The following is a 24345-nucleotide window of genomic DNA, read 5'->3' as shown; positions in this document are numbered from 1 at the left end:
AGTGGCACTATCTGGGGAATTTGGCCTGCCAAATTTGGGTCCCCAAAGAAGGAATTCTGCTGGCCCTGGTGCCTGGTCTTCTCATGCCCTGGCAGAAGAGCTGAGCGACAGCTACCCTGCTGCAGATCATGGCTCCCAGCCCCAAAATCTGTTCAGGAAAATTTGGGAGTTTTCTGAAGTGGGCTCTTGCCCACACAGTATCCAGAGGCCTAGCCCTCCCCAGCCCTCATACCTACAAAGCATCACCTCCTGTGCCATCTGACAGGAAGAGCTGACAAAAACACCTGGAAGCTATGTGACCCAGCAACTCTTAAGCCAAGAAGTAGGTGGGCAGAATTGATAGCATTAAGAGCAAATCCAGTGGTTTTATTTGGCCAGGGCACATGAGGCATGGGTTGGCTTGAATCAAGACCACAAAGAGCATTAATGGTCTTTGAGCTGCTTCTCCTGCTGCACCCAACCAGGGAAATGAGTTCAGAGCCCCACCTATTGCTCAACACAACCTTCAACCTACCCACACAGGAAACCTAACCAGAGCACACAGGAAACTGCATAGCCCATCCAAGAGTCTCATTTACAGGGCACTTGAATGAAGCACAACCTGTGGCTTTCCACATCTGTAAAGCAAAACGAGTGGCCTCATCTGACCAGGATACTCAGTGCACACTCTTGCCTGCATCAGGTCCCCAAACAAGCTAGGCGGCCCTGGGTCCCATCCTGCTGCCCTGCTAGGGCAGAGAGGCTAATTCATTGCCCCAAAGAATGCTAAATATAGTACCAGTCCCAACCTTCTAGTAAGTCTCACCAAAGAATTCAGGAAATCACAAAGACCATACCACAGGCTGACTGGAGTAGGGAACCAAGTCAGCAGTGCTATCCAGCTAGTCTCAGTCTCTGACATACCCCTGACCTCAGAGCATGAACAGTTAGTTGCCTTGTCCAAAAATAGACTCTAATAGGAGGCCTTACCTACCCAAGGATGTTATCAGCAGGCATGTCCAGAAATCCAGACTGAGCTGATTAGTGAAGAATGTCTCTAACAAATCAAACATGCTAAGTCTGAAAGAGAAGACACCTTAGTCAAATGTGCAGGTACCAACCTAAAGGAATCAAAGATCTTATGAAAAATCAGGTAAGTACGATACCACCAAAGGAAATAAATGAAACTCTAGTAACTGACCCAAAAGAAATGGAGATCTATGAGTTGTCAAATAAATAACTCAGAATAATTCCCATAAAGAAGTTTAGTGAACCATAAAAATACACAGCTAAATAAAATTAGGAAAACAATACATGACCAAGAAATTCAACAAAGAAATAGAAATCATTAAAAATAAATCCACTCCAAATCCTAGAGCTAAAAAATATAATAACTGAATCGAAGAATACTATAGTTTCAAAAGCAGACTTAACCATGCAGAAGACCAAAGCAATGAACTGGAAGAAAAACAACTGAATTTATTCAGTTAGAGAAGCAATGAAAAAAAAATGAAAGAAAGTGAAGAGGGGCTACAGGAATTACAGGACACAATGAAAACAAGTAATATTTGCATTATGGGAATTCCAGGAGAAAAAGAAATGGAGAGAAAGCATATTTAAAGCAATAATGGCTGAAAACTTACCAAACCTGGGTAGAGAAATAGATACCCAGATCCAAGGGGCCCTAAAGACCTAAACAGGCTGAACTCAAATAGGGCTAAATCAAGACCTTTACAATTAAACGTCAATAGTCAAAGACAAATACTTTTGAAAGCAGTAAGAGAAAAGTGAGATTATAAAAAAGGGAACCCCAAATAAGGCTAAAGGTAGACCTCTCAACAGAAATTTTTCAGGTCTGAAATAATGGGACAACATATTCAAAATACTGGGAGAAAAAAAAGAAAAACCCAAAGTTTCAACCAAGAATTCTATACCCAGGGGCACCCACATGGCTCAGTCATTAGGCGTCTGCCTTTGGCTCAGGTCATGATCTCAGGGTCCTGGGATCGAGCCCCACATCGGGCTCCTTGCTCAGTGGGAAGGCTGCTTCTCACTCTCCCACTCCCCAGCTTGTGTTCCCTCTCTCACTGTGTTTCTCTCTGTCAAATAAATAATTAAGTTCTTAAAAAAAAATTCTATACCCAGTGAAACTGTCTTTCAGAAATAAAGGAGGGATATACTTTGCCATACAGACAATAGCTGAGAGAGTTCATTACCACTAGACCTGCCTTACAAGAAATTCTAAAGGGAGCTCTTTGAGTGAAAATAAAAGATCATTAGGTAACAGCAAAGAAACTTAAGAAGGCAGTATAAGGGGCACCTGGGGGGCTCAGTGGGTTAAAGCCTCTGCCTTCGGCTCAGGTCATGATCTCAGGGTCCTGGGATGGAGCCCCGCATTGGGCTCTCTGCTCAGCAGGGAGCCTGCTTCCCTTCCACTCTCTCTGCCTGCCTCTCTGCCTTACTTGTGATCTCTGTCTGCCAAACAAAATCTTTAAAAAAAAAAAAAAAAAGTCAGTGTAAAACTATTGGTAATGAGAAATAGTAAAAAATGGATTCTGTAATAGGGTAATGGTGGTGTGTAAGTCACTTAAGATTAGTTTAAAATTTAAAAACAAACATAGTAAAAGTAACCATATCTTTAATAATCTGTTATTAACTACACAATAAGGAAAATGTAAATTGCAACATTAATTAACTAAAATGTGAGAAGTGTAAAGCTTAGGAATTCAATAAAAGTTGGTGTTAGTTAAAAATAGGGTGTTAAATTTTAAGGTATTTATGTAAGCCTCAAGGTATTTATGTAAGCCTCAAAGAATTTATGTAACTCAGGGAAAAAACCTTAGTAATTACACAAAAGAAGATGACAAAGTTGGCAAAGTATACTGACAATGATAAGACATCAAACCACAAAAACAATAGGATAAGACCAGGAACAATGGATCTACAAAACAAACATAAAACAACAAAATGGCAATAGCAAATCCTTATCCCTAATTACCTTAAATGTCAACAGATTAATTTCTCCAATATAAAGACAAAGAAAGCCTAAATGGATTAAAATAACAAGACTCAAATGATAATCTGTCTACAAGAGACCCACTTCAGACTTAAAGGCAGACCAAGAGTGAAGAAAGACATTTCAAGCAATTGGTAACCAAAAAAAAAAAAAAAAAAAGGCCAGGGTAGCTATACTTATATCACACTAAATAGACTTTAAAAATTGTAAAAAGCTGGTGCCCGGGTGGCTCAGTCCATTAAGCGTCCACCTTCGACTCAGGTCATTGATCCCAGGGTCCTGGGATCAAGCCCCATGTCTGGCTCCTGGCTCAGCAGGCAGTCTGCTTCTCCCTCTGCCTCTGCCCCCTCCCCTGCTCTCTCTCTCTCTAATAAATACAATCTTTAAAAAAGTTGTAAAAAGAGACAAAGAAGTTCATTATATAAAAGATAAGGGGCTCAATACATGAAGATGACATAACAATTGTAAATATTTATGTACCCAAAGTTAAAGTCAGAGCACATAAACATATAAAGCAAAAATGAACAGACCTAACAGGAGAAATAAACAACAATACAGTAATAGCTGGGGACTTTAATACTCTACTCAACGATGGACAGATCATGTAGACGTCAAATCAATAAGGAAAAAGCAGATTTGAATAACACTACAGACAAAATGGACTTAACAGTGATATACAGAACATTCTATCTGGAGAGCAGAATACATTCTTCCCAGGTGTAAATGGAACATTTTCTAGGATAGAACATGTTATGACAAAAAACAATTCTTAGAACTTCAAGAACACTGAAATCACACCAAGTATCTTCTCTGACCATAATGGTATGAAACTAGAAATCAGTAAAAAGGAAACTGCAGAAAAAAAACAAATTAAAAAACACTCACCTGAAGATCCAAGGGATCAAAGAAGAAATTAAAGTGGAAATAAAGTATCCTGAGACAAATGACAATTGTGAGTGCAGTAAAAGCATTTCAAAGAGGGAAGTTCATAGCAATAAACATCCCAGATAAATAATCTAACTCTAGGCCTTAAGAAATAGAAAAAGAATAACAAAGTGAACCCCAAGTTAGCATTAGGAAGGAAAAAGTTAAGATTACAGCAGAACTAAATGAAGGAGGTAAGTGGAAAGCAGTAGAAAACATTAACCAAACTAAGAGGTAGTTCTCTGAAAATATATAATTGAGAAACTATTAGATGAAGTCAAGGGAAAAAGAGGAACCAAATCAACAAAATCATAAATAAAACATGGAGATAATACAACAGATACTGAAGAAATACATAGACTCATAAAAGGCTGCTATGAACAATTATATGCCAACAAACAGGAAAATGTGTAAGAAATAAAAAGTTCTTAGAAGCATACAATTCACTGAAACAATTGAGAAGAAACAGTCTGAATTAGACTAATTACTGGTATGGAGACTTAATCAGCAATTAAAACTCTCCCAATGAAGAAAATTCCAAGACTGGATGTCTTCACTGGTAAGCTTTACCAAATATTTAAAGTAAAATTAACACTGATCCTTTTGAAATTCTTCCAAGAAATCAAACAGGTGACACTCCCAAACTCATTTTACAAGCCAACATCACCAATGATCAAAGCCAGAAAAAGATACCACCAGAAAACTATGAACCAATATCCCCGATGACAGAATGCAAAAATTCTGAACAAAATATGAGCAAACAGACTTCAGCAGCTCATGAAAAGGATCATTTACAATGATCAAGGGTGATTTATGCCTGGGATGCAAGGATGACTCAACATGCACCAATCAATGTGATACATGACACTAAGAGAATAAAAGAAAAAAAAAATCAATGATCATTGCAATAGATGTAGAAAAAGCATTTGAAAAAAATGCAACAACCTTAAAAACTCTTACCAATTACATATATAAGGAATGAATCTCAACATTACAAAGGCCATATATGATAAGCCTACATCTAACAAAATATTCAATGGTCAAAGGGTGAAAGCTTTTCCTTTAAGATAGGGAAGAGACATGTATGCCCTCTCTCACCACTCATAGTCAACATTGTATTGGAAGTCCTGACAGGGTAATCAGGCAAGAAAGAAATAACAGGCATCAGAAATGGAAATGAAGAAGTAAAATTGTCTCTATTTACACATGACATGATTTTATAAATAAGAGTCTTAAGGACTCCACCAAAAAAATGTTAGATCTAATCAATGAATTCAGTAAAGTTGCAGGATATTCAATTAACATACAAAAATTTATACATTTTTATACAATAACAAATGACCTGAAAAAGAAATAAAGAACATAATCCCATTTACAATAGCATCAAAAGCAATAAAATACCATGGAATAAATTTAACCAACGAAGTAAAAGATCTCTACTCTAAAAACTATAATAAATTGATGAAAGAAACTGAGGAAGACACAAATACATGGAAAGGTATCTGTGTTCCTGGACTGGAAAAATTCATGTTGTTAAAATGTCCATATTGCCAAAGCCATTTACAGATTCATGCAAATCCTTATCAAGATTCCTACAGAATTCCTATTTCTACAGAAGTAGAAAAAGTTCCTAAAATTTGTATGGAACAAAAAAGGACTCTGAATAACCAAAGACATCCTGACAAAAAAGAAAAATGCAGTAGGCATCAAACTTCCTAATTTCAAGCTATACAGTAAAGCTAGAGTATATAAAAGCAGACAAATAGATCAATGAACAGAACTGAGACCTCAGAAATAAACCCACATATATAGGGTCAACTATTATTTGACAAGGGAGCCAGGAACACTCTGGAGAAAGACAGTCTCTTCAATGAATGGTGCTGGAGAAATTGGATATTCACATGTTAAAGATTGAAACTGTACAAATATCTTACACCACTTACAAAAATTAACTTGAAATGGATTAAAGACTTAAATGTGAGACTTGAAAAAATGAAATTCCTAAAATAAAAAAAGGAAAAAAGCTCCCTGACATGGGTCTTGGTCATAACTTTTTTTGGATGCAACACCTAAAACACAAACAACAAAATGAAAAATTAACAAATGGGATTACATCAAACTAAAAGTTTCTTTTGCAAAACAATCAACAAAGTGAAAAGACAACCTATGAAATGGGAAAAAAAATACTGCAAACTATATATCTGATAAGGAGTTATGGTCCAAAAAATATAAAGAACTTACATAAACTCAGAAAAAATAAAAATAGTCCAATTAAAAGACTTGACTAGATACTTCCCCAAAGAAGACACATGAAAGACAACTATTATATGAAAAATCTGCAGATCAAAATGACTGACATATCACGTCATGTCTGTTAGGTGGCCATCCTCAATAAGACAAGATATAACAAATGCTGATAAGGATGTGGACGAAAGGAATGCTTGTGCACTATTGGTAGAGCTGTAAACTGGTGCAACCAGCACGAAAACAGGATGAAGGATCCTCAAAATATTAAAATAGAATAACCACACCTACCAGTACACCAGCAGCAGTTGAGGTCAGGACCCACAGCCTTCCAGGCCAAAGGTCACTCCTGCCAACCAGTGACCCTATAGGATTCACAGTCACCCCTTGCAGCCACTCAGCTAGGGGCCATCCCTGCCTACCACAGTGCCCACAGCATTTGTGGACCTACCACAAGAGGGAGCACACAGCCCACACAGGTCGCAAACTTGGAGCACCTGGCCTAGTGGCCAATGGAGATTGCACTTCTGGCCCTACAGGATATCCCCTACAAAAAGTTACTCCCTCAAGACTAGCAGACATAACTGAACTACCTAACATGTAGAAAGAAACAAAGAGGCAAAGTGAGGAGACAGAATAATATGTTCCAAAGAAAACCTAGAATAAAACCTCAGAAAAAGAACAAAATGAAATGGAGATGGTTGATCCAACAAATAAAGAATTCAAAGTAATGGCCATAAAGATGCTTACCAAACTCAGAAGAACAATGAATGACAAGGTGAAAATTTCAACAAAGAAAAACTGTAAGAAAGTACCAATCTAAACTGCTAAGAGTAAAGTAACAGAAATGAAAACTACACTAAAGGGAATAAACAGCAGATTAGATGATAAAGAAGAATAAATCAACAATCTGGAAGATAGGATGGTGAAAACTACCCAAATTGAACAGGAAAAAAAAAAATTTAAAAAATGATAGTCTAAGGAATCTCTGTGACATCAAGAATACTAACAATCACATTATAGGGCTCCCAGAAGGAAAAACAGAGAAGAGTAGAAACTATCTAAATAAATAATGGCTGAAAACTTCTATAATCTGGGAAAGGAAACAGACATGCAGGTCCAGGAAGCAGAAGTCTCAAACAAAAGAAACCCAAAGAGATCCACAACAAGACCCACATTCTAATTAAAAGGTCAAAAATTAAAGATAAAGAGAGGATCTTGGGACACCTGGTTGGTTGGTTAAGTTGGTTAAGCAACTGTCTTCGGCTCAGGTCACGATCCTGGAATCCCGGGATTGAGTCCTGCATCAGGCTCCCAGCTGTATGAGGAGTCTGCTTCTCCCTCTGACCCTCTCCCCTGTCATTCTCTCTCTCACTCTCTATCAAATAAATAAATAAAATCTTTAAAAAAAAAAAGAGAGGATCTTAAAAGCAGCAAGAGAAAAGCAATTAGTTATATATAAAGGACACCCCCCCCCCAACAGAACTATCAGGTGATTTTTTCAACAGAAACACTGCAGGTCAGAAGAAAGTGGCACAATATACTCAAACTCCTGAAAGAAAAAAATAAATAAACGCAAAGCCTACAATCAAGGATACTCTACCTGGCAAGGTTATCATTCATAATTGAAGGGAAAATAAAGAGTTTCCCAGACAAGAAAAAAACTAAATAGTTTTTTAACTAAACTAAATAGTTTTTTAGTGATGGTTTTCCTTTATGCAGAAAAGGAAAGCCCATAACTAGAAGAAAATATATGAAAGAAAAAAATCTCACTGTAAAAACAAACATATAGTAAAGATAATGGATCAACCAGTTATATAGCATGAAGATTAAAAGACAAAAGAAGCAAAATTAATTATATCTACAACAATCATTTAAGGGATTCACAAAATAGAAAGATGTAAAGTACGACAGCAAAAACGTAAAATGTGGGACAGGGGAGTAAAAATGTATTATTCTTAGAATATACATTCTAAGCAATCACCAAATTAAGAAAGACTGCCATACACATAGGTTGTTATATATGAAACTTCTGGTAACAACAAACAAAAAAACCTATAATAAATACATAGCAAAAGAAAAGGAATTCAAGGGTAACACTAAAGAAAGCCACCAACACAAGGGGAAAGAGGAAGAATGAAATAGGGAATATAAAAACAACCAGAAAAATATTAAATGGCAATAAATTCATACCCATTAATAATTACTATAAATGTAAATGAACTAAATGTTCCAATCAAAAGACAAAGTCGCATTAGGCCACAAAACAAGTCTCAGTAAATTTAAGAAGACTGAAACGATTTGAAGCACCCTTTCCAACTACAGAGGTATGAAACTAGAAATCAATTACAAGAAGAAAACCGGAAAAACCACAAACACATGGAGACTAAACAACATGCTATTAAATAACCAATGGGTCAATGAAGACATCAAAGCAGAAATTAAAAAACAAAACAAAAAAACCTTGAGATAAATGAAAATGAAAATAAAACATTCCAAAATCTGAGACACAGCAAAAACAGTTCTAATGGGGGACGCCTGGGTGGCTCAGTTGGTTGAACGGCTGCCTTTGGCTCATGATCCCGGCATCCTGGGATCGAGTCCCACATCGGGCTCCCTGCTGAGTAGGGAGCCTGCTTCTCCCTCTGCCTCTGCCTGTCACTCTGTCTGCCTGTGCTCTCTCTCTCTGACAAATAAATAAATAAAATCTTTAAAAACAAAACAAAACAAAACAGTTCTAATGGGAAGTTTACAGTAATACAGGCCCACCTCAAGAAATAAGGAAAATCTCAAACAATCTAATCCTACATCTAAAGGAACTAAAAGAACAAACAAAACCCAAAGTTAGTAGAAGGAAAGAAATAGAAAAGATCATGATAGAAATAACTGAAATAGAGACAAAATGAAACAAAAACAAGAACAAAAAGGATCAATGAATCTAAAAGCTGATCCTTTGGAAGATAAACTTCAAAACATTTAGTCAGATTCATCAAAAAAAAAAAAGAGACAGGGCCCAATAAATAAAATCAGGAATAAAAGAGTAATATCAAAAAGACTACACTGAATAATTATATATAACATTTGAAAACCTACAAAAAATGGATAAATTCCTAGAAATACAGAAACTTCTGGAACTAAATCCAAAAAATAGAAAATCTGAACATACAAATTACTAGTAATGAAACTGAATCAGTAATCAAAAACTACCAACAAAGAAAAGTCCAAAAGCAGATGGCTTCACTGGTGAATTCTCTCAAATACACAGAATACCTATCCTTGAACTCTTTCAAAAAATGAATAGGAATAAATGCTTCCTAAGGTAATTCTGTAAGACCAGCATTACCTTGATACCTAAACTAGAAACAAACAACATAAAAAACACAATAAGTTACAGGCCAATATCCCTGATGAACATCGATGCAAAAATTCTCAACAATATATTAGCAAACTGAATTCAACAATGAATTGAAAGGATCGTCCTCCACAATCAAGTGGAACTTATTCTAGGGATACAAGGATGGTTCAACATTTGCAAATCTTTTAATGTGATAAACCACATCAACAAAACAAAGAATAAAGACCATATGATCATCTTAAAGATGCATAAAAAGAATATGACAAAGTTCAATATCCATTTATGATAAAGAGTCTCAACAAGGTGAGTATTGTAGAAATGTACTCCAATGTAATAAAGTCCACATATGACAAACTCACAGCTAACATCATACTCAACAGTGAAAACCTGAAACCTTTTCTTCTAGGAGTAAGAACAAGACAAGGAAATCTATTCTCACCACTTTTATTTAACATAGTATTGGAAGAACTAGCCATAGCAATTAGCCATGAAAAAGAAATAAAAGGTATCCAAATTAGGAAGTAAACTGTCACTATTTGCAGGTGACATGATACCATATATATAAAAACCCTAAAGCCGCCACAAAAAAATATCAGAAATAAAAATTAATATAAAGGAATTCAGTAAAGTTGCAGGCTACAAAATCAATAAATAGAAATCTGTTGCATTTTTATACAGTAATAACTATCAGAAAGAGAAAATAAGAAAACAATCCCAATGACAATTATATTAACAAGAATAAAATACTTAGGAATACATATTACCAAGGAGGTGAAAGACTGCTGTACAAAAAACTGTAAGACACTGAAGAAAGAAATTGAAGATGACACAAATAAATGGAAAAACATGCCATGTTTATGGATTGGAAAAATTAATAATTTTAAAATGTCCATACTACACAAAGCGATATACAGATTCAGTGCAATCCCTATCAAAATACCAATGGCATTTTTCACAGAACTAGAACAAATAACCCTAAAATTTGTATGGAATCACCAAAGAAACCAAATAGCCAACATTACCCTGAGACAGAACAAAGTTGGAGGTATCCTGTTGCCAAATATCAAACCACACTACAAAGCTACAGTAACCAAAACACTATGGTACTGGCACAAAAACAGACACATAGATCAATGGAACAGAATAGAGAGCCCAGAAATAAACTTACACTTATATGGTCTATTGATATTTGACAAGTGGCAAGAACATACAATGGAGAAAATACAGTCTCTTTAATAAATGACAATGAGAGAACTGGGCAGCTACGTGCAAAAGAATGAAGCCAGACCACTTTCTTATACCATAAACAAAAATAAAATAAAAAAGTACTAAAGACTTAAATGTATGCTAAGGATCAACAAAACTGGAAGAAAACAGAAGCATTAAGCTCTTTGACATTGGTTTTAGCAACATTTTGGGGGGGGGGTGTCTATCTTTTTAAACAAGGACAGCATAAGCAAAAATAAACAGGACTACATTAAACTAAAAAGCTTTTACACAGCAAAGGAAACCATCAACAGAACAAAAAAAACATTGTACTGAATGGGAGAAGGTATTTGCAAATGACATATCTGATTAGGGGTTAATATCCAAAATATACAAAAGAACTCATCCAACTCAATATCAAAAAATATATATAAATAAACAATTTTGATTAAAAATGGGTAAAGGAGGGGCGCCTGGGTGGCTCAGAGGGTTAAAGCCTCTGCCTTTGGCTCAGGTCGTGATCCCAGGGTCCTGGGATCGAGCCCCGCATCGGGCTCTCTCCTTGGTGGGGAGCCTGCTTCCTCCTCTCTCTCTCTGTTTGCCTCTCTGCCTACTTGTGATCTCTCTCTGTCGAATGAATAAATAAAATCTTTAAAAAAAACAAACAAAAAAAAAAAATGGGTAAAGGACCTATAAAGACAATTTTCCAAAGAAGACAGAGAGGTGATTAATAGGCATGGAAAGATCTTAACACCAGGAACCACGGTGAAATGCAAATTAAGACCACACTGAAGTATCACTTTGTATCTGTCAGAATGGTTATTATCAAAAAGACAAGCTGGGCGCAGTGGATTAAGCCTCTGCCTTCGGCTCAGGTCATGATCTCGGGGTCCAGGGATCAAGTCCCGCATTGGGCTCTCTGCTTGGCAGGGAGCCTGCTTCCTCCTCTCTCTCTCTCTCCCTCTGCCTGCCTCTCTGCCTACTTGTGATCTCTCTCTGTCAAATAAATAAATAAAATCTTAAAAAAAAAAGACAAGCAGTAACATGTTGGTGAGGATGTGGAGAAAAGAGCTCTGGTGAACTATTGATGGGAGGGTAAATTGGTACAGCCACTACGGAAAACAGTATGACATTTAAAATTAAAAATGAATCTACCATAATATCCAGCAATTCCACTTCTATGTTTTTATCTGAAGAAAACAGACTAACTGGAAAAGACACATACATCCCTTTATTATTTATATTAGCAAAGATACTGAAGCAACCTAAATATGCATGATATATGAAGAATTAAAGTGATGTTTGTGTGTGTATGTGTCTGTGTGTATGTATAAGTATGTGTACACAGATATACCCACACAGTGGAATATTACTCAGTCATAAAAGAGTGAAATCCTGTCATTTATGACAACTAGGATAGACCGAGAGAGTATTATCCTAAGTGACATAAGTCAGACAAAAACTAATACTGTATGATTTTGGTTATATGTGTAATCTAAACAGCAAAAAAACCTGAACAAACAATACAGGAACACACTCAAAGATACAGAGAACAAACTGATGGTTGCAGAGCGGGAAGGAGGGGACAGACAAAATAGGTTAAGAGGATTAAGAGGTACAATTTTCCAATTACAAAATAAGACAGGAGACGTAATGTACAGCATAGGGAATATAGTAATATTGTAACAACTCTGTATAATGACAGATGGTAACTAGACTCACTGTAGTGATCACTTCATAATACATATAAACAAATCACTATGTGTAGCTGAAACTTATACATTATTTCCTATCGATTATCTTCAATTAACAGGACAACAAATTGTCCTTGAAAAAAAATTGAACTGCCATATGATCTAGTAATTCAATTTTGGAAATAGATCCAAAAGAAACAGAAACATGTAACTCCAAAAGGTATCTGCACCCCCATGTTCACAGCATTATTTCCAAGAGCCAAGACACAGAATCAAACTAACTGTCCATTGATGGATGAATAAAGAAGCTGAATATATACGCTATAAAATATTATTCAGCAATAAAGAACAAGGATATCCTGCCACTTATGACAATATGAATGGATCCTGAGGGCATTATTATGCTAAGTGAAATAAGCCAGAGAAAAGCAAAAATTGTATGCTCTCTCATGTGTGGAATCTAAAACAAAAAACAAAACGACTCATAGGAAAAGAGCTCAGATTTATGGCTACCAGAGGTGGCGGTATAGGGAGGAACTGGAGAAAGGTGGTGAAAAGCTACCATCTTCCAGTTACAAGATAAGTAAGTACTGGGTTGTAACAGCATGAATGTAGCTAACACTGCTTCATGATATACCTTAAAGTTAAGACAGTTAATTAATCCTAATAATTCTCATCATAAGGAAAACAACTTTTTTTTTTTTAGTTCATCTACTAAGTCAACTTACTGTGGTAATCATTTCAAAATATATACATTATGTTACATATCTTAAACTTACATAGTGATATATATCAACTATGTATAATAAAACTGAGAAAAAAAGAAAAAGGTTAAGAAAGCTACATTGCTGAAATGTCCAGTATGAAAGGTTTGGAAAGGGTATAGTAATATATTTAAATAAATAAAATAATCCAGTATTTAGTTGACCCTTGAACAACACCAGTTTGAACTGCACAACTCCACATATATACAGATTTTTTTTTTTCAATAAAGCACAGGAGTGTAAATATTTTCTTTTTATGATTTTAACATTTTCTTTTCTCTAGCTTTATTGTAAGAATGCAGTATATAATATGTATAATGAACAAAATATGTAGTAATCAATATTTTATGTTATCAATAAGGCTTCCAGGCAACAGCAGGCTACTGGTGGTTAAGTTTCTGAGGAGTCAAAAATCGTACATGGATTTTGTTTGTGCAGGTAGTCAACGACCCAACCTCTGCATTGTTCAAAGGTCAACTGTAACTATTTATGTGTTCATCATTTAAAAACAGAACAACTCTAATATGTTAGAAATATGTAATATAAAAGTAGTCTGTTAATGTAAATAAAACAAGTGTAATTCTTTGAGAATATAAAATTTGAGCACACTCTACTGAGGAATATTTGTTCATTTTCTGCAATTTACTATATATTGTAATACCTTATTAATAATACTTAGGATATAGTTGTAATGGGCTTTGCATTTTTATAACACAACTTACTATATGCCATTCTTGTAGTTATCAACTCTTAGAAACTTCTTTGCCTAATACTGAGGATGAGCTTTTAATTTCTTCCATTTGGCAGTTTTTATCTATAAAAATAGAGAATTAAAAATTTTTTAAAAACAACACAGTAAATATATGAAACAAAAGTATGCATTTGTTTTGAAATACAAGTAGTATAAATATTTGATATTTTAAAATGTCTTTAACGGATGTCTTTCACATCAGACACAAACTTTTTTCAGCCTCCCCAAACATTTTACAGGATATTATATACATATGTTCATTTAGACTACTTACTAAGTTAATCTAACACTAATATTTATATAAAAAGTTACATTTATTGCATATCAAAACTTTGTTATACTTTCACAGGGTCTTGAAAGAGCATGGCTAATCCAAAAGACTAAAATCTCTAATAGTACATTTTCATTTTAAGTCAAACATCAATCAGAAAGTGTTTTATTTAGGGCACCTGTTTTAAGGCATAGGTAATAAAGTATTGTAAAACTGACAAGGCAGATTACTTCCCAACTAATAATATTTAGAGCTCAAGTGACTTGTTATTTAGTGATAGTCAGGAAAATTTAATGATTGGAAGTAGGTAAGAACTTCGACGATGGTTCAGCAATCCACAAAGGAACTCTTTTAAAAATAAAGTTAGGTGAGGATAAGGGAGACCTTGGCATATGGTTTTACTCTTTAAGTTCAAAAAGTTTACTTTCTTCCCCTAAAAATGAATTCTAATTTTCACTGAAATTCCTTCAATTTAAGCGAATATAATTTATGATCAAACTTACCTGTCAACCAAGCTCTATGCCAGTATAAATTTCCTACTCTTGTTTACTCCTAGAAAACCTTCCAACTTTGAAACAGATATCTTTACTATACATCCCATTTTAGACAACTTTCTTCTCTTTGAGATATTTAGCATTTAAATTTCTACCTATGACAAACCTCTACTCTGAATAATAACTCCTAAGCTTTTCTCTAATTTCTGATTTCCATCTGGTTTTCTCTTATATGTTAAAGTAAATCAGAACTTCTGCCTTCGCGGGCCTTTTTCCCCGTGGCATGACTTCTCCAAATAACCAATTTTTATTTTAGAAAAACAACATAGCCATAAAATTACCCAAAAAGTCATTCACTTTTTCTATTGCAGTAGAAAAACAACATAGCCATAAAATTATCCAAAAAGTCATTCACTTTTTCTATTGCAGTAGAAACCCAAATTCACAGAGAATTATTCAAATGCAGACATTTTCTGTCTTGGACAACTTATACAACCTGTATCTGAACTAAATTGTCTGCTGGTTAAATGCAGATATTCATGATCAAATCCCTCACTTTAATGACTAAGTTATATGGAAGTTGCCTAATAAATTAATTTTGGAAGGAGGAAGCAAGCTATGTTAACTGGTATAGAACGAAACTAGGACAGTTTGGTTTAAAGAATAAAGAATATTGAGATGAATTACATGATTATGGGGAGGAAATTTACTATGTAAGAAAATGTGGGTTGTTTGGGGGCTTTGTTTGATTTTGTGTATAGTGAAGGTTAGATGAAGCACCTAAACCATGTTTGAGTTACTGTACAGTATTTCCACAGTACCTTATTCTGAATAGGTGTTTAATAAAATTAGGAGATCAAATGAATTAATGTCCCTTTAACGGCTGTGATCTGCTGGTCTCTTGTTATAGGTTCTACAGTTTCTAAGAAAGCTACCTGATTGCAAAAGACTGGGGCTATTATGTCCTCCACTGCAGTGATTGCTGGGAAAACTAGAAGTTCTGCTGGTCTGTGCAATAAGGAAAGGTTTCTGAATACCCAGAAGACTCTGTCACAAATTTAAAATACTTACCTCAGTTATTTCATCCACAAGTCTATAAAAATCATGTCTGGTCATTTTGAAGATTAAACAACATGCCCTTAGCACAGCGCCAGTGAGACAGGCAATTAATGAAAGTTAATATCTTTATTCCAATTATATATTTATAGTCCATATGAATACTTGGTCTTCCACAAAGACAGATTATTATTTTTCAGGTCTAAGAAAATAATTCTGTTTTTCCTAAAGTTCTATTGCCAAGAACGTGTACAGAAAGAAAAAGAATGAAAAATAAAACAAAACCGTAGTACTATATGCTGGCATTTGGAGTAACAATACATATTGGGATGGAAATTTAAATAAAAATATGCATTAAGTTGTTTTGTGATTTAGACATGGCCTTACCAAGCCTCAGATACATATAGTTACAGAGTTTCTCCTTTATTAGCTTTTACAGCTACGCATAAAATGTATTCATTCTGTAACACTGTATAGAAGCAAATTACAACTTAAAGAGCTTCAATAAACTTAATTAAAAATTAGACTGCCTAAAAGTTAAATATTAATTTCATTACTAAACCTGTTCTTAGGAAAAGCTAGCTCACAGTAAAGTTAAAAAAAAAAATCAGACTTCTGTGTCTAGATTTACTATTTATTAACAAAAAGATTGTTTTTAACATTAGGAATTTAGAAAGTATATCATTATCCAATCACAAACCTATCAGATACTTATATAAAAAAATCAGTATGAAAGTTTATGTTGGACTAGATGAAGTAGAAGGCAATTTTTTTCTATTAGGTAAAATAATTATTTAACTATATTGCTTCTTAAGTGTACCCTTAATTTTAAAAATTAAACAATATATGAGCTGATGTATTCTCTTGATTTACTGTGTATTAAAAGTTACTTTCTTGAGATGGCACATTAGTAGGTTTGGTATTTCCTGACACTATGAATATTTAAAAACAAATGGTTTTTGAAAGTTTCATCATCTGGAAAGAAGGAAAAATAAGGCTTTCTACAGTTGAAAATAGTAATTTTTCAAAAAGGTTGAGAGGAAAAATATCTAAACAAACCATTTTTGATAAAGAAATGAGGCAGTTTCAAATTAAAAATATAAATTTAAACGAAGCAATTTTATAAAATATTGAAAATAGCTAAAATTACATGCATAGGTACTTAACAGAGGAATAGTAATAGAACTTAAATATGATAGGACTGATCAACAATAAATAAACATTTATAGTGCAATCGTGCAGAAAAATTTCTCAAAGCAAAGACCACAGCAATCATTCTGATCTGTACAAAATCAGTCTCAGTTCTGCATATGATCTATACAGGATATCTATGAATTCAGCCACTGTGATGAAATGCCAATTTGCAAATCATACATAAAAATGTGCTCAGTCTTGTGTCATTTCTGTCTTGGCAGTTTATGTTTTCAGGAAAATCTGAAAAGAAAAGAACATAAAAAAAACCCTAAGATTTAAATTAAGATGATAAATTTTCATCTCTTTACATTCCCTTCCAATTAAGATCTACCTATAAGAAGATAACTTGGAAAAAGGAGGTAGGGAAAGGATTCTAGCATGTTCGTATAAATAATTACTCAATGCCGACTTTCTTCTTATGCCTTGATATTAAAAATCAACCCTTAGGGGCGCCTGGGTGGGTCAGTGGGTTAAGCCGCTGCCTTCGGCTCAGGTCATGATCCCAGGTCCTGGGTTCAAGCCCCGCATCGGGCTTTCTGCTCGGCAGGGAGCCTGCTTCCTCCTCTCTCTCTGCCTGCCTCTCTGCCTACTTGTGATTTCTCTCTGTCAAATAAATAAATAAAATCTTAAAAAAAAAAAAAATCAACCCTTACCCAAGGGGATTGACAGTCTCATTTGTCAAACAAACAAACAAAAAAACCAATTCAATGTTGGCAGTAATGTTATGTACAACTAGATTAAGGAAAGGGGCAGATGAGTCTGAGGTAGAGATGAGAAATTCCTGCCACTTCCCTCCTTAGAAATGCTCCCTTCGCAGAGTCTACTCCTTCAGCCCATTTGAATGAGCAAAGGGCCACATGACACTGATCTCCAGGCCAAACTGCTGTTGGGCCAGTCTCTCTCCTGGGGATTTGCAATGAAACCCTTGTTCGTCTCCATGGGCTACCTGAACTGTCATAATGTGATCAGGCCTGCAGGCAGCCACGGTGGAGCACACGCGAGCAGAGCTAAGAAAGGAGCTCTGAAGAGCAAGTTGGGAAGCACAAGAGAGTGAGAGGCAGGCAAGAACAGAGACGCAGGAAAGAGAAACAGGCAGCCTTGGCAAGGGTGTGAGAAGTTTTTATGGTCTTCCAGAGTGTTTTCACTCAATGACTGAGTTGTCCTTTGTGCATTTTGACTCTATCTCTGCATTGTTCAATAATACAAACTTTTACTTAAATTTGCTGGGGTGGGAACTAGTTTTCACAGCCAAATCACTCCTAAAACTACAGAGATGGAGAGGAAAAGGAAAAGTGTCTTGAGATCGATAAAGGCGTGACCAAAGATAAAATGATAGGAGAAAGAACATGAAATGGAGAACTTAAGGGGAAAATGGAAAATTGAAGTGGGTGCTCTCAAATATACTCCAGATTATAGAAGGCTCAAAACCAGAGAGAAATTTAACAGTGATCCTACCACTGCTAAGATCTCAATGTAAGTTCTGCAGCAGAGAAATTAAACCACAGGGTGGTATTTGAGGAAGCTCATTCTGTCGGTGCTGTGTAGGAAGGAGAAACACTATATTCTGGCGACTGGCAAGACAATTACTGGAATACTCCTGGTGTGAGATGGAAAAGCGACAGACTGGAAGTTCATTTTAAAGGAAGAAATGACAAAGGAGACTAGTGAGAAATACGTCAACTAAGTGATATGGTATACACCACATACGAGCTAAGAGACAGGAATGAATTATAGTTTACAATTCTACAGAACTATCCAACACTGAAAAAAAAACCAACATTTCATTTAAGCTGACATCATAGTGATAAAACATCCAAAAGATTTCCACTTGTTAAATGCTAATGTATATAAAATTACACTTAATGTATAATACAAAGCATTTTATATATCCTCTAACAGAAGTTATGACAGAATTATGCTTAAAGCTGACTAAACAGGCACTGGTAAAAAGACTTCAATTAAAGAACAGTCATGCAATAGCCTCTGACTCAAACTTTCTGGGAGGCAATTTACCTATAGTGGGGTGTGAAATTGGCTGTGCATTGCTATTGCCTGTTGAAGTTTCTCTTCCTTGGCTCTTCTACAGTGGCAGATCTAGAAGATAAATGATTTAAAATACCAGTCACTTCTCCAATGATTTAACTACTGCTTCTTAAGTTACGACAGAATTTGAAGTAAGAATCCTTTAACCTGCTGACATTTTTAACTTTTGAATGTTTAAAGTAGCTCCGAATTTAAGAATCCCCACCCCCGCAAACATGGAATTGTATTTGGAAGATAACCTTTGCCTGTGAACTTCTAGAATGTTAAAACAAACCTTGACCCATTATATCAATTCTCTGATTGTAGAATTTCAAGCATCTGTGTTTTAAAAATAAAAAAGAAAAGAATCCTACTGTTGTTAGCTAGGAAGCTTAGTAAATAAAAGCTTCAAGGTATAGTAGCACAAAAGAATGAACCAGAAATCAATGCCTTACTAATGCTATAACTAGTCTTTAACGTCCCTAAACTTCAATTTTTCTCTTATGGAAAACGGGGATAATAAAATCTGCCCACTTTCCTTAACAGGATATGCATATACATAGCACACATTTTACAAAGTTTAATAACAAAAGGTTAATTTTCAAATGTGATGTTTCAGAGAAATTAGGTAAATATTTAGAATTCTATCAAAGGGCAAAATACTATTAAATAGACTTTCTTAATTTTTGGAAATCAGAACAGAACAGAAACTATTGCAGAACATTATATTATATTGCAAATATTATATTGCAAATTTAATTGCACGTTTAATAACAAAAGGTTAATTTTCAAATGTGATGTTTCAGAGAAATTAGGTAAATATTTAGAATTCTATCAAAGGGCAAAATACTATTAAATAGACTTTCTTAATTTCTGGAAATCAGAACAGAACAGAAACTATTGCAGAACATTATATTATTATATTGCAAATATTATATTGCAATTTTTAAAATTTATAGATTCTGGGATGCCTGGGTAGCTCAGTGGGTTAGGCCGCTGCCTTCGGCTCAGGTCATGATCTCAGGGTCCTGGGATCAAGCCCTGCATCGGGCTCTCTGCTCAGCAGGGAGCCTCCTTCCTCCTCTCTCTGCCTGCCTCTCTGCCTGCTTGTGATCTCTCTCTGTCAAATAAATGAATAAATCTTTAAAAAAAAATAAAATAAAAAAATAAAATAAAATTTATAGATTCTTCCCTTTTTAAATAACTTGTTGAACATAAGCAGTTGTACACTCCTATAACTACTAAAACCAGACTTAAGCTAATTTACTAACTTTAATACAAAATGATAATAAAATATTGCTATCATTCTTAAAGAATAGAGGCTCTTCAGGGCACTCAAAACTCTAGCTCAGTAACATGCTGAAGTATTTTTTACTCATGAATATACTTAAGTAATTTGATATAACACTGTCAGTTGTCCTCAACTGAAGACAATTACATACTGTTCTCTTCTCCATGAAGCTACTGAGAAAATCATCAATTTCAGTTTTCCCCTCTAAGAAATCTTCAGCAATATTATCAGATTCCTCCTCAGCTTCATGTGCAGCTACTTTCAATCTTGCCTGTAGGGCACTCGCACTACAGCTCTGAAAAAGAAAACCAAGTACTAATTTAGTTTACAGTGCTCAGAAAAACTTCTAGAGGCAAAGGAAATGAGAGCAATTCATTATATGCCTCACACAGCCTTTTTTTTTTTTTAATTTAATTTATTTATTTGACAGACAGAGATCACAAGTAGGCAGAGGCAGGCAGAGAGAGAGGAGGAAGCAGGCTCCTGGCCAAGCAGAGAGCCCGATGCGGGGCTCGATCCCAGGACCCTGGGATCATGACCTGAGCCGAAGGCAGAGGCCTCAACCCACTGAGCCACCCAGGCGCCCCTCTCACACAGCCTTTTGAGGAAGACTGCTACCACCAAGGTTCTCAGCTTTTGGATAGAGGGGTAGATACCAAACACAAAAGAACCAATCCATTGGCTGCAAACCACTGAATGAGGGAAGCTGACCCAATCAATGTTTTCTCCTGGGGTTTTAAGAATTAGGTCACTATAGTAGGCATCCTCTAAGAGGACCTCTATAATCCCTACCTCTTGGGCTGGACACAGTGACTCCCTTCTAATGTACAGAATATGACAAAAGTGATGGTATTAAATTTGACCCAACAGGCAAAAGACCTATACAAACACTGCTGAAAGAAACTGAAGACGTAAGGGGAAAGACATCTCATGTGCATGGATTGAAAGACTTCATAATTTTAGGGAGACAATACTACCCAAAGTGATCTACAGAGTTAATGCTATTCCTATCAACATCTCCATGACAGGTTTTTGCGGAAAAAGAAAAACCCATTCTAAAATTCATATGGAATCTCAAGTGACCCCAAATAGCCACAACAATCTTAAAAAGAACAGAGGTGCATACTTTCCGACTTCAAAACTTACTATAAAGTTACAGCAATCAAAACAGCATTGTACTAGCATAAGAAGAGACATATAGATGAATGAAAGACCAAGCCTAGAAAAATATCCTCACATACATGGTCAAACATTTTCAAAAGTGTGCCAAGACCATTCAATGGGGAAAAGACAGTCTTCGGCAAATGGTGCAGGGAAAACTGGATACATGCAGGATGAAGTTGGACCTTTATCTTACTTCTTATATAAAAATCCACTCAAAAAAGAAAAAAGTAAATAAAAACGAACTCAAAATGGATTGAAGACCTAAATATAAGAAATAAGACTATTTTTTTCATTTTTTTAATTAATTTTTTTAAGTAGGCTCCATGCCCAGAGTGGGGTCCAATGTGGGGCTTGAACTCATGACCCTGTGAGCAAGACCTGAGCTGAGATCAAGAGTTGGGACTCTTAACCGACTGAACCACTCAGGCGCCCCAAGACTATTTTTAATGACAGTCATGCTAGTGGGGGTGAGGTGGTAACTCACAGGAATGAAAAGGAATGAACCATTTTCTCATCACTCTTGCCAACCCTGGTCATCTATACAAGTATGGCTCACAATAATGATGCAAAATTATTATTATTATTCTGAAAGGCTGACAATCTGTTCAAATATTTCCATTATTTATTCACTGAATATTTACTGAGTATCTACTATGTGCCAAGCACTGGACCTGGTACTGGTTATGGACGGAATAAAACACAGCATGTTTCTACACTGATGGTACCAACAGTCCAGTGAAGTGATTTACATACTTTATACAGAAGTCTGACTCGGGGCGCCTGGGTGGCTCAGTGGGTTAAAGCCTCTGCCTTCGGCTCAGGTCATGATCCCAGGGTCCTAGGATCGAGTCCCGCATCGAGCTCTCTGCTCAGCGGGGAGCCTGCTTCTCCGTCTCTCTCTGCCTGCCTCTCTGCCTACTTGTGATCTGTCTGTCAAATAAATAAAATCTTTAAAAAAAAAAAAAAAAAAAAAGAGAGAAGTCTGACTCATCATCCCCAAAGATTGAGTGACAAACAAGAATCAAGGTTTTATTTTTTAAGTGTTTCAAATATCATTTTAAGCAATTCTCATATAAATGGCAAAGAAGACAGGGTAACTATTATACCAGCATGTCCACTGGACATTCATATTTCTCTTTTTGAGTTTCTTGTTCTTTCATTTGCCTATCACTAGCATCACTGTCTTATTCCTAATATTAAGGGGATCCTGGAAATATCTGGCAATTGTGATGTTTGCTGTTGGTTTTTAATTTCATTCTTTATCAAGTTAAGGATTTAATTTCTATTCTTAACTTGCTATGAATTTATAAAGAATGATGTGACTATTGTGAAAAGCTTATTTAGCATCTAATGTGCAACTAAGAGTGTTTCAGTTGCTTCTCTCAGGCTTTCTTCTGGTTAAGAGTGAGGGAGGACTGCTTACATTTGATTCCTGACCCTGATACTTTCAGTTTATACGACCTCAGGGAAGTTATTCAATATCCCTGGCTCAGACTGCTTATCTGTACTATAAAAAATAACACCTATGTCCTAGAATTTTGTGGAAATAACAGGCAATATATGAAAATAGCATAGTGCAGTGAAAGATGCATAATCATTATTCAATGTTAGCTATTATTCTTATATCTTTAATTCTAAAGGATGATCAAATTATCTGAAATCCATTATAAATTTATATTCTCCTTTGTCATCATTTTTTTCTGTTTTATTTTCTATTTGTTGTTTTATTACATTGGCTTTACCTTCCAGAATTGCTGATTTTAAAGGAAAGAGGATGTTGGTTATTGATATGGCACAAAGATTTTATTTCTTAATCCTTTTCATTTTTAAAGATTTTTTAGAAATATGGGTTGAATTTTATGAAGTGGTTTTTATTTTTTATTTAAGTGGATTTCTGGCATAAAATCTATTATTTGTGGCAAATTAAACTTTATAATTTTCATATACATTTCAACTTTCTAAGTTTTCATTTAAGATAGCTGTACATAAACTTACAAATGAGATTACAGTTCAAGTTTTTTGTTAGATTTTATTAGAAGAGGTAAACTGGCATTTATAATAACGTTCCTCGTTAAGTTATTTATGAGGCTTTCTGTATTTTTGTGCTTTGTAACCAAATATGTCCTTGCATGAGCACAAATACTGTATAATGACCCATAAATGAGAGCTGTTCATCTCACTTAAAGGTATCAAGCCTTATAAAGACAGACACCTAATAAGTGCTTTCTGATAATAATGAAACTAAGAATGTGGCTCACACATATTGAGATTAAAAATCCCTATGGTAAAGGAAAAGAGCTAAACACCTTACCTCACTAAGTTCATGCTGCCTTTGCATTTTCTTTTCAAAAGTAGATTTCAGCTGTGTAAGCAATTCATACTAAAAGATAAAATTAAAATGTTACTTTACTATATTTTTAAATTGTATGGACTTCTTTAAAATAATAACTAACTTACCTTATCTAAAACGGTTTGCCTTTTGGCTTCCAAGCTGGGCTCCAAAAGGAGATTTTTTCCTGTAAGACAAATTTCTGGTTTATTTCTAGGTAAACATCGTATTTTTCTTAGGAAATTTAAGAAGTAAGGAAAGACATACTTGCTAGCTCTTCAATACTTTTTACTAAGTCATCCTTGTCAGTAATAATCTGTTTTAGTTGGGGCAAGGTCAGAAACTGTTCTAGTAATATCTCTTCTTGGTCATTCATATCTGTAAGCTGTGACACACTAGAAACACAACAGAAAGTTAATGAATATCAGTCACTAGTTTTTCTCCATGATGATAAATATTCACAGTTTTTCCATTTTATTCCATTTTATTTCCATTTTAGTTGATATGGCTCTAAATAATTTTTGAACTATCATTTATGAACTATCATTTATGTAGCTACACACACAAAAACACACATACAAAGAAGGCAAA

The 24345-nt window shown here is 35.1% G+C and overlaps 1 protein-coding gene across 1 annotated transcript in view; it reads right to left on the bottom strand.

Annotated features, from left to right (window-relative positions):
- Positions 1-16374: 16374 nt before the first annotated feature.
- LOC111144446 (VPS37A, ESCRT-I subunit) overlaps positions 16375-24345 on the bottom strand; it is a 50227-nt gene continuing 42256 nt past the window's right edge. The window contains exons 7-12 of the mRNA XM_022498760.1: positions 24022-24149; positions 23883-23941; positions 23737-23805; positions 20413-20556; positions 18962-19042; positions 16375-17188 (exon numbers count right to left, since the gene is read on the bottom strand). Of these exons, the coding sequence (XP_022354468.1) occupies positions 18962-19042; positions 20413-20556; positions 23737-23805; positions 23883-23941; positions 24022-24149 (481 nt within the window). The 3' untranslated portion in view covers positions 16375-17188. The remainder of the gene's footprint in view (positions 17189-18961; positions 19043-20412; positions 20557-23736; positions 23806-23882; positions 23942-24021; positions 24150-24345) is intronic.

This window comes from Enhydra lutris, unplaced genomic scaffold (assembly GCF_002288905.1).
Source record: "Enhydra lutris kenyoni isolate GAN:26980312 unplaced genomic scaffold, ASM228890v2 scaffoldscaffold11, whole genome shotgun sequence".
In the NCBI taxonomy this organism is placed as follows: domain Eukaryota; kingdom Metazoa; phylum Chordata; class Mammalia; order Carnivora; family Mustelidae; genus Enhydra; species Enhydra lutris.
Note: the sequence above shows the minus strand (reverse complement) of the source record. Positions and strands in the feature narration are given on the sequence as shown.